This window comes from Glycine max, chromosome 18 (genome assembly GCF_000004515.6).
Source record: "Glycine max cultivar Williams 82 chromosome 18, Glycine_max_v4.0, whole genome shotgun sequence".
Lineage (NCBI taxonomy): Eukaryota > Viridiplantae > Streptophyta > Magnoliopsida > Fabales > Fabaceae > Glycine > Glycine max.
In genome coordinates, this window is record NC_038254.2 from 1,612,709 (window position 1) to 1,624,717 (window position 12,009).

Sequence of the window (12,009 nt, forward strand, 5' to 3'; positions counted from 1 at the left end):
TGGGAGGTAGAGATATATACAGTTTGTTTATGTGAAAAAATGATTTTATGATTGTGTCTTTTTTCATAAACTTTTCTCCCAAATTACTATTTTTGCAGTAAAATAATTTTTTAAAGGTTTTTGTTTTCTTTCAAGAAAAAAACATATATATTTAAAGAAATCCATCTACAACTTGATCTGATTCAACAACAGCGGTAAATCTCAAATATTAGTCCCATGTGAGAACACGTACAAGAAAAATATTAGCTATACATGATTTAACACGCTTTTTTTTAACATGTTTTCAATTATTTTTGGTATTCGTGTTTTTAATTTTTTTATGAAAGCTTTTTAAATAAAGGTGTAATTGTTTTTTTCGTTCTTACAAGTGTAAGAATTTTTTTTTAATTCCTATAATTTAAAATAAAGTTTAATATTTATACACTTACGATATAAATCAATATTATAACTCATTGTTTAACTTACTTAACATAATTATTTTAAAATTAACAAACTTATATATATAGGTTATGATCGGATAAATACTTAAAATTTAATGGATGATAATATCATCTTTCTCCCTTTAAAATATCTCATTTCGGGGATCCTATAATTTAAAACATCCCATTTCTAAACTTGAGCTAGCGATGTAAAACTGCCAAAAAAATTTACATGACGCTTTGTTGACTTGTGTTGTGGCTTAAAAAATCTGGTTCACCTCGCATTTAGGAACAAAAATTGATAATTTAAAATATTTTATTTCGCGGTTCTTATAATTTAAAGCATCTCATTTCAGTTTCTATAATCGAAATTTTTTTAACCAGTTCGGTTTTCGTCATCTAAAGTCTCGTAATGTTGTTACAACATCCAAATCCTATAAAACCGCTAGAAAACTTAAGCCAGCGATAAATGTAAAACCGCCAAAAAAATTTGGAGAAGCAACACATCACGCTATGTTGACTTGTGTTGGTGGCTCAAAGTGTTATGACCATTTGCATGGGCAATATGGCAGAGGAGGAATCTGTGGATCTTTCAGAATAGACTCCTGGCTAAAGCAAAGTCATTGAAATTCTGGAGGAGGAAACTGTGGCAAGATGGAGACTGGAGACTGCCTATGGAACCTATGATTAAGGTAAATTTCGACATATCTTTGAATAAGGATGAATTAAGGTACAGACTTTGTTGTTGTCTATCGTAATCATATGGGGGATGTCTAGGCAGAAGCTACAAAGGTTTGACCTTTCTTGTTATGAAGCCTGAGTAGGAGAAACAATGAGCTTTAGATGGTTGTTTATGAGTCAGATTGTCAGAAGTTACTGAAAGCTTGGAGTGATATAAGGATGATAATCACCAAAGAAACTATATATGAAGAATGTGATCCAGGATTCCAGAAAGCCTTTCCCAAATATGCATCATGATATACTGATTTTTACAAAAGAGAAGATAAGCTTTTATTTACCATGATATGTATTGGCTGGAAGATTTGCCACATCAGGCAATTCCCGTAGCTTTACAAGATGTATAGAATTTGGCATCTCTGCCTTCTGCTTAATAAAAGTCTCTTCGCCTAAAGGAAAAAAAAAAAAGAAAAAAAGAAGACTGGAATGAATTCACATAAAATTGTTTCATTTCAATAAGTTTTAAATATATAGTTGCATAGAGTGAAACTTTTTACTATTTATAGTAATTTTATCCAATTATATAGAGCAGAATTGCTTATAGTGTTTCTAATAAAAATTGTTTCATTTCAACTAAGTTGTAAATATACAATTACCTTAAATATTTAGAGCCAGAATTTAATTGTTTATAATGATTTTATCCGACAATATAAAACAGAATTGTTTCTAATAAAAAAACATGTTATTTATACTAAAAATAATATTAACTTAAAAGAGAGAAAAAATATTATCATTTTTTAATAAAGATAAATTAATTTGACAGGGTATCATAGACCAATGAGAGTCAAATTAATTTCTTCTATCATTCTCATCAAATTCACAAATTAAATAGAATAATGACAAGATAATATATTTTTATAGTTTAATAAATATATTCTTAATATATTAAAAAAATTACTTATCGTTATTTGATTTGGAAACTTGAAGACAATGATACAAAACAATTATGGCTTAATTTACTTTTAAGTCATGTTTGTTTTTCATCACTCAAATTAAAAAGTGATGATTTTAGTTTCGTAATTTAGAAATAACTTACATTTTCTTTTCATAGTTTGTGAAGTCTCTTATAAGAATAAAAGTAGGCTATTTCCAAATTTAAAGGTTAAAAAACTTTTTAAATTTGAGAAACTAAAATTAAAGTAAACTTGACTCAAATTTGAAAGAAAAATATTTAAGCCAAAAATTCATTTATAAGTTTCATACAAAAATCAACAGTATATAATAATAAAAACGAAGGCCAGAATACATGTTGGATTCTCACCTTACAGCCTCACAGTAACTCCGTAATCACATAAAAAGCATAAGCAACAAAAATAAAAGAATGAGTTAGTGGCGAGTTACTCGTCCAATTCATAGTTGATGCTCAGTTCATTAATCCTTTATGATGTTATTATACCAAATACTAGCTAGTATATAACTAATGACCATGGTTGGCCATTTAATCATCTTATCAAATGTTAATTAGTTGAAGCTTGGAGTATTAACTATATATCCAGGCTGGCCTTAAAATACATGATTTCTAAACTGATCTTAATATTAATAATGGTCACACCTTTCCTAGAACTACAAGAAGGAAATGAAAAAATAGAAAGGTGGTTAGAGGAATGGGCTTTGCTTTGCTCAATTGTGCTGTTGTGTGGTTGGAAAGTCTTCTTTTCCTAACTGCTTGATTCTTTTTAAGTACTATACTAAACACTACTCTAAAGAGATAGCCTACCAAACCAGCAACTTCCTAATTTTTACAGTAACCACCTTCTATACCCTCACCCATCTAATTCTCAATATACTTTCCTCTATTCCTTTATTATTATAAAATAATCCAGAAAAAGAAAATGATGGGACATCTACATATAGTTATGAGGTTACATCCAGCCTACTATATATTCTGTTGGAATTATAAAATAAAATATGTGTACTATGCATAAAGGATAATGATATATATCTGCTAAATTAATTGGACATGAGGCATCAATCATTTATAATGATGGGGTCCAAGCAATGTATTATATAAAGAATGAAGGTAGATGGCAACTCTTTAAATTAGCAAGTTCTTCCGAAGAAGCAAATAAATAACTCCTTATTCTTTCTGTGATTTAAGAAAGCAGAGGAGAAGGGGGAACAAAGAGAAGCTAGCAAGCATGGATTGTTGTGTGTGTACAACTATGCCATTGATATTGAGGCCTCCGAGGAATACAATATGTGGGGCTTGTTATGAAGGAGTTAGGAGCATAATCAACATGATGAGCAATGTCGAAAGTGAGAAAGTAAAAGCAATGGCTAATCCAAATCCAAACAGTTCTCCAGTTTCGCGGCGAAATTCGAGTAAGGCAAGCTCTAATCCATTTCATAATTTAAATTGTTGATTATAAAATGAAAAACTGCATGTAGTTTATATAAATTTGTGTGCCTCCTGTAGTCATTAACTTTTTAACATACTATAATTTTTATTTAGTTGATTAACTTGGGAATTGACTCTGCAAATTGTGTAATCAGAAAGGCGTAATAACACTAACATTGAGATTATTTTTCCTCTGCAGACACTTGATGATTGTATAAGATGGTGCTCAGAGCAGATGGAGCAGTTTAATCAACAAAAAGAAGACTTGGTTTTTCTCAGAGGCTTTGTTTCAGCCTTCAAAGCACAGATTCACACGGATATATTGGTCAGTCCAGGCAGGCATGGTCCACCTATACCTGCACATAAGTCCGTTTTGGTGAGTTGTTTTTTGTTTTGCCAACTAAAGCTACGTTTGGATCATCATTCACCCCTTTTAAAATTACTTGCAGAAAAAAAAAATACAAAGAGTACCTTTCTTCAACAATAAGTTAAACACTTGAAAATATGTCCACAACGGTTATCCAAAACATGCACAAAATATTTCCCTTAAAAGACTAACATTACTAACCTATTATTTGTGAATCTTTTTCTATCATTAGATAAAACTTATTACAAAATTACGAATAAAATTCAGTAAATAAGAAACGAAACTCAATATTTTGTGAATTCAGTATAACAAAGTGTGTTAAGAAAAGTGTTTTCTTAACATTCTTGAAAGTTGAAATCATTCAAACTTTTAATTAGGTGTATAATTCTAATTATAATAGTGATACTTGATATTCAAATATTTTAGACACTCAATTAATACTCTTTATATGTGTTTATTTCTTTTTTTTCACATCAAATACTTATTACACCTATCACTTTTTTCTATTATTATTTTTTCTAAGTGTCTATTAGTACATGGGGTGTCCATTTAACTTTTTCCTTTTTATTAAGGATGTAACGAACATGTTATTATGTTCTAGGGAGCAAGATCAGAAATATTTAAGAACATGCTAGAGTGTGATGAATGCAAGGCAGCACCAAGTAACAGCATAACTATACCCGATTTGAACCATGAAGAACTAGAGTCTCTCCTTGAGTTTCTGTACAGTGGGACCTTGGGTGTGGAAAAATTGGAGAAACATGTTTACGCTTTGTCACAAGCAGCTGATAAGTATGTGATCCCACATTTGCTGAAACACTGCGAACGATATCTGCTGAGTTCACTAAGCACTTCCAATGCCCTTGAGACATTGGAGATCGCGGATACTTGTTCCAACCACAACTTGAAGGAGACAACCTTGAATTTCTTAGTTAAAAACATTGAGCACATGGTGCCTTCACCTAAGTTTGAAACTTTTGTGCATAGGAGTCCACATCTTACTGTTCAACTAGTTACAAGGGCGTTTGTGAATGGTGCCAAATAATCAAAATTGTCTCCAAGTTGAAGAGCCACCTATGTTTTCTTTTCTTCAATTTAATAATGTATTTATCCAAGCCTACAAACTGAGATCTCTAAAGTTTAAACAGAATAATATAATTCATTCCTTGTTCTCTTCAAGGTTCTCTCGAGTTCTCTAATTCAAAATTAAAGCACCTCTCTGTTTTACTCTTTTTGTTATGCCTTTCTTGTTACTTTGATTTAAAAACAAATGAGACGTCAATAAAAAAATAACAATTAAAAATGAAAATAAAATTATTTAAAAGAGAGAAAATATTGACACGTTATATACTTATATTTATTTAAAAAGTAATAAATAATTTAGGCAGGTTACTTAAATTCCTCTCGCTAATAATACATTTCAATGCATGACTCAACCATGTTTGTATGTTCGAAATCTTATTATTGATTTTTCTTATACCAATTAAAACACTTTTTTTATACACTTTGCATACAGAAAGTATGAAGCATTAGTATTATCTCTATTATTATAAATATTATAGATTTCTATTAATAATATAAAGCATTATATTAAACTTTAATATATTGATGATATATGTCATTTTTTTTAAACCAACAAAATTGTTTGTCTATTGTTAATTATAAAAACTGGTAAAAATATATTAGTTATTTAAATTTTATTATATAAATTTATATCAACAAAATGATGCTACAGCCCACATCAAAGGCATAATTCCGACTTTCATTGCGAGCCTCATTTAGCATGGCCTGACCCCATTGGTAGAAAGCCCATCAAAGACAAACAAACAACCAACCTATCTGATGTCTTCATTCTTGAATACTATGTCATGGTCTATTTAGTTTGGATTTCCGTGGAATTAATTACATAAACAATTAATTAACTTTTAAATATTACTAATACTTCCTTTCTTCGTTACTAATTATAAGACATTTTAAATAATTTAGGTCCTTTAAAAAAAATTAGTTAATCACATTAAATATGTAAATTAATTATATTAATATTTTAAAATTATTTATTTCTTATTTCTTTATTCACTTAATTGTTTCTCATTAATATTTAAACAGAAAATAATTAAGTAAGGTTATATAAAAAAAATAATTCGTGCATCTAAAAATTAAAAAATAATCTTATAAAAAAGAATAAATAAAATTTAAAAAATAATCTTATAATTAGAGACAAAGTAACAATAAACTTATCCGTAAATATTATGTATCAATATTATAATATTGCAAAAAAAAGTGTAATATTGGTAGCTTAAAAAAAACTTAAAATGCATAAAAAAGGATTATGAGAGTACTTAAATATTTTTGCAGAAATAAATCACTCAATTACTTAAACTCTATTCACTCATAAAAAATCAGGCTTCTAAAGTTCTTAAGATCTAACAGCTTAAACAAATTAAAGCAAACGTACTTACTCTGAACTATTAGAGTTAACTTAGTGGGAGAGATATTAGAGTAGATATACTCCTTGTTATTGTTATTATACACTAAATAAAAAGAAAAACTCACTTTGAGATTTTTAAACAAGACACACAAAGGTTCTGATAGCTAGCATTTAAAAAAATATTTTTAAATTTTTAGATTATCATTTACATAAATAAAGGGCAAATTACACTCAAAGATTCTTAGATTTAATGATATTACATATGATATTCCTTCCCCATTTTTATGTTACATTTCTAATCATAATTTTAAAAATTAATTTAATTCAGTTCTGTTTTTTTTTTTTACAGGTAATTCAATTCAGTTGATTATTTAGTTTATACAAAACTAGTATTATATACCCATAGTACGAGCTGAAATTATCCAAAAATTCAATGAGGAATGATGATTTTATATTGCTATAAGTTACATTAATTAATTCTTATATAAATTATGATTTTTATCAATTTGATTCTAATAATTATATTAGGGGGCTCGATATGACTCATATTTATTTTTTTTTAAATTATTCTTATGATGATATAATAGAATATGATGATATTGGAAAATAAAAATATTTTATTTTATAGGATACTCAAGAATAAGAGAGATTCAAATTCCTTCTTATATTGTTGGAATTGAATTGCTTTGGACTATAATGCAAACACCTCTACCATCATCACCATAGGAGCAACTGTGAACATCCATCACCATCAGCATTCCTCATATGGAGTGCGCATGCAAATGAAATAATAAAGATAATCTTATGATATCTATAACTCTTTTTTTTTATTATCAAATGATAATATATATATATATATATATATATATATATATATATATATATATATGTGTGTATATAATGTTCAATTTGTAACATAATCCTAGTTTGTTGATAAACCCTTACATTTTGGATGTCAGATTTGAAGGACACAATCAATCTACGAGCGGAGGACATGGATTTTGTCAGGAACTTTGTTGCTGGATTTACCATTTAGTGAACAAATTCCCACTGACATAACAGTCAGTACTGCCAACTATGGGCCTCCCATTCCTGCACAAAATTGCTGCATTGACATGATCGCTCTACTCTATAACATTGCATGTGATCAGGCCCTACCCTTTTAATTTTGAGGATTAATTATATATTTATGTGAAAGCAATTACTACAAAAAAGTATATTTCACCGTGAATGTCCAAGCTTAAAAAAAATCGATTGTTGAAAGTGTGAAAAGCTTGTCCATTCTAATATATATTTTTTCATCAGCGTTCACAGTGAACACACTAGCTAGTAAAATCGATTGCACCCAATCTAGTCTAAATATTCTTCCTTCTTCAAAAGAAATTAAACGAATAAAAGACAAGCACAATATCTTTCTGCTTTGCCAGGGGTGGTAAGAATTCAATAGGACCTATATATCTTAGTGCATCCTTTTATGAAAGTTAGTAATTATGTTAATGGCCTAAAAGTCCCACGCACAATTGTTTACAATCCTCTTTGTTAGTACTTAGTACCCAAAACAGTTCTGTCCACGACTAAAAAGACAGGGTCTTTCTAATTGGTATTATTAGTGTTTTTAGAACATTAGACAAAGAATTTTAAAAAAATATTATAAAATTATAGGAGAGTATAAAAAAATTATAAACAGTATATTTTTACATATTTCAATAAAAAATTATTCTTTTAATTTTTTAATCGATATTTTAAAAACACTAATCTGCATATGTAAAAAAGATACACCTGTGTGTCTAAATTTACATGTCTAGTTTGTTTACCAGAGACCATTTTTTCTTTCTATATAAGATATGTAAAGAACTTTTTATTGAAGGAAGATGCATCACTTCATAATTGATTATTTGTGTTTAAGATATTGTTTATTTTGCTCTATTCGTGATGTATACAAGTGTCAGCTTTGGATATGTGCTTGCTGCTTCACCAGGTCACTTATTTGTTAGTTTTGTAGTACTTCATTCATTTTATCCCTCAAAACTGGAGACATAATTTTTTTCCTCACTGTTTCTGTACGGTGTCGTTTCATGTTTCATTTGTATCACTGGATATCTTGTATATTCAATCGTACTCTTTGCTGAAAATTTTGTTTCACAGAAAAGCACATGCGCACGATTTGAAATAAGAAAATCTTAGTGAAACTCTAACATTATACTGCCATACATCAAAAAGTGAAAAATTAAATGATTTTTGGAACTCGTCATTATTCTAAAATAAAACGTGCATATATGCATATATACATAAACTTGATATATATTGGCTAGCTCCATATATATAAATTTGATCAAAAATCATAGAAACTCGATTCCTTGATCAATATAACTACCAGTTAGGCTTAATACATGAAAGAGAAAATGCATAAACTAATTTAATAAATGGACAACAAAAGATATAAATAACATAAATATAAAAGCTGACATTTTGTTACTTTTGGTCAGCATTTTGGCTCCAGTTCTTTATTGCTTGTCCCATTGCCTGTTTCACAGCTTGTGCATCAATGTCCTCATCACCTTGTTCTTCATTCTACAAAAAGTTACATTATTTCGTCATTCTTATGCATGAAAATATGGAGAGAACAAGATAATATAAACATGAAAATATTTAAGTTATATACTTCGAAACCTAACTAGCTTGCTTCTGTTCGTATTAGCCAATTAATTGACGGAATTAAAGATTCTATAGGATTATAATTTAAAATACATTATACACTTATTTCAATGCACAGCAACATGGTCCCTCTCGCCTTTTCTTCTAAAGGATGAGAGCGAGAGAGAGAAGCAGATAGAAGAGGAATGTTTTATATATACAAGGACAACGCATGTGGCCTACAAAAATATAGAGTAATGAGAGGGAAAAGAAACACTGAATGATATTGATGCATGCATTGAACTAGTTAGGTAGAAAGCATCTATAATATATACAAATTTATGCTAACAATATTGTGTCTTACTTTTCCTCCAACAGCATGAAATCGAAAGGTGTCCTTACAAGTAACCCTAGCTTCAAGCACATGAAGACCCATCTCTTCAAATGACTCCAATATGGAAACAAGCAGACCGGGGCAGCTCTTTGCTGAAAAAACATTTATAAGAAATCCCTTCTCTAAGGTTTCTACTGTAACCTGTTTATGCCCATCCAGAAAATGCAATTCCAATCAATTTCTTTTAGAGACCTTGGAAGTTACTAATAAGACCTTGGAAATTAACACACACATAAATATTCAGAGGAAGCTGTTAAATTTTAGCTAATATACCATAGGCAAAGTATTTTGGTCACTGGAAGTTTGTGCGTTGGCTACGTCTTGGTTCAGTCTTTCTACTTTTTCCTTTAACTCTTCGATATACTTTGATGCATCTATTATGATCGAGGTTTTGTCTAGCTGCCACCAACCCAGCAAAAGAACAAGAACTATTAGATAATTTACTATCTCAAATAAATTAAGCACCATATATATATGCAATTGATAAGTACAGGAATATATGTGCATAAGTTAATGTATTAAATTAATTAAGGACAATATAATATATCAACAATATATATTTAACAATCTTCATTTCTAATTAGTTTGTGTTTCAATTTTCTACCCAGATATATGGGAATGATAGTATACAATACATAGAAGACAAACGATGATACGAATATTTCAACAAACAAAAAATAAAGAATAAAAGTAGGAAGTGGAACAGAAGGGAGGATAACAATGCTGACTCAACATGGAATCGCCATGATTGATTTCCCTGAGAGTATTCATAGAGAAAATCAAATGAAACGAAAGATATATATAAGAAAAAAAAATGCAGGGAATTAATTACAGCATTAGAGTTGGTTATAGAACGAAGAAGTTGCAGCTTCTCATTCAGTGTTGCTCTCTTTTGCTCTCTAGAAACCATTTTTCTTATTGTGCTCTCTTTTGCTCTCTAAGTAAGTGATCGTTCTGGTGGCCTAGCTAGCTAGCTTTCTCTTTTCTGTGATGCTGATTTTTTCTTTTGTTATGAACTTAATTTGCTGATCTCTATGGTATTTTAAAAGAGGGGATATGGGCTCTCAAATCTATACGACGTTCTGCAAGGAATCCCACATGATTGTCTCTATTTGTCTCAGTTTCTTCACAAACAAATACTGCATAGATTCTCACTGAACTTCCACAAATACCCTTTTTGCAATATACTAATTAATTATTTTAGAACTTCCTACTTAATTTGCCTATTTTTAAAAGAATTATTTTTATCTCCTCTCGCTAAGAATTGATTTAATTGACGTGAGTGCAAGTTTGAGTCAACTAAAAGAATATAACGTGTACTCATTTAGGTATCATATCCAACTTCAGTCACCTTTCATTTTACACGTGTATTGTTTATTACATATATTTTATTTAATTTAGTTACATAGATATGATGTTGACGAGAAATTAAATTTGGAATATATATATATATATATATATATATATATATATATATATATATATATATATATATAGCTAGCATGATCAAGTTGTGAGTTGGCGAGTATGGGGGAAGAGGAATCATGAGCTCGTGAGTGAAAATTTGCCATCGAAAGAAGTGAAGGAGAAGCAACAAATCAAAGGATGTTTACTTCTGATTTTGGAATGCATCCAAACACTCCTCACGGGGAATTTTTTAGGCTCTCTACTCCCGCGCGATCTCTCTTGTATCACCAGCAATGAAACTTTGTCATATTTTTCCTTCTCTCTCCACACGAGCCATCTCCTATCCTTCTTTTTCATATTAGACATTAATTCAAACCCTCTTTCATTTAACTTTCCCTCATGAAAGTGAAATTTAAATGATAATATTGGATTCTGATTGTGCAAATTAAATACAAGTAAAGGCTTAAATAAATAAATAAATAAATATATATATATATATATTCCAATAAATTAATACGTAATTTTATGATTTTGGTCTTAATAATTTTTTTTAATATAATTTTTCTGTGCCTTTTCTAATAAGGATGATGTCAAGTTAAAATCATGATGATGTCATTAAGTATCGCATCATCAAATGATGAAGTCATCCATTATCATATTAATAAAAAAAATGATATCATTAAATAGGTCGCCTACATCATCAAATGATATCATTAAGGATTAAAAATAAAAGTTATATATATGCAAGAATAAAAAGTAAAAAAAATGACATTTGTAAGAACAAAAAAAATATTTAAACATTAAATTAAATGTTTACTTCTATATACTCCCTTATCACACTTATCACTCTCAAGTTTGTTTATACAAATTCTATTTATCAAATATTATCACCAAACTTTCTCATACTAAAAACTTTTAGTCATGAATGTTGAATTGAGATACCATCTTTCATTTGAATCAGGGACCAAAATAGTAAAAAAATATTCATTTACTAAAATTCAAAATAATATAATTATATAATTTTTTTGGTGAAAACATAATTATATAAATAAATAAAAGAAAGTAATGAAAAATATAAACACATATTAAATTAATCTAACAAATAAAAGGTATTTCAATTAGTTGACAATAAAAAATATACATTATTAACAAGATTATGACTTAAATTGTCTATCCACAATTGCCAATCAAAATACATCACTAAATATAATTATTATAATTATTGATTAAAAAAAAGCTATCAATCCATATTTTGTAGAATAATACCTTAAAACAAGCATAAAC

The 12,009-nt window shown here is 28.8% G+C and overlaps 2 protein-coding genes across 2 annotated transcripts; one reads left to right on the forward strand and one right to left on the reverse strand.

The window, feature by feature from the left end:
- Positions 1-3,167: 3,167 nt before the first annotated feature.
- LOC100777561 (BTB/POZ domain-containing protein At3g56230) lies at positions 3,168-5,041 on the forward strand. The gene is made up of 3 exons (XM_014770396.3): positions 3,168-3,484; positions 3,695-3,871; positions 4,464-5,041. The coding sequence occupies exons 1-3, from the start codon at positions 3,296-3,298 to the stop codon at positions 4,905-4,907; spliced, it is 810 nt and encodes a 269-aa protein (XP_014625882.1). The 5' UTR covers positions 3,168-3,295; the 3' UTR covers positions 4,908-5,041.
- Positions 5,042-8,601: 3,560 nt separating this feature from the next.
- On the reverse strand, positions 8,602-10,391 carry LOC100813030 (uncharacterized). The gene is made up of 4 exons (XM_003552111.5): positions 10,151-10,391; positions 9,592-9,717; positions 9,289-9,459; positions 8,602-8,861 (listed from the first exon to the last, which is right to left on the reverse strand). The coding sequence occupies exons 1-4, from the start codon at positions 10,226-10,228 to the stop codon at positions 8,763-8,765; spliced, it is 474 nt and encodes a 157-aa protein (XP_003552159.1). The 5' UTR covers positions 10,229-10,391; the 3' UTR covers positions 8,602-8,762.
- Positions 10,392-12,009: the final 1,618 nt, after the last annotated feature.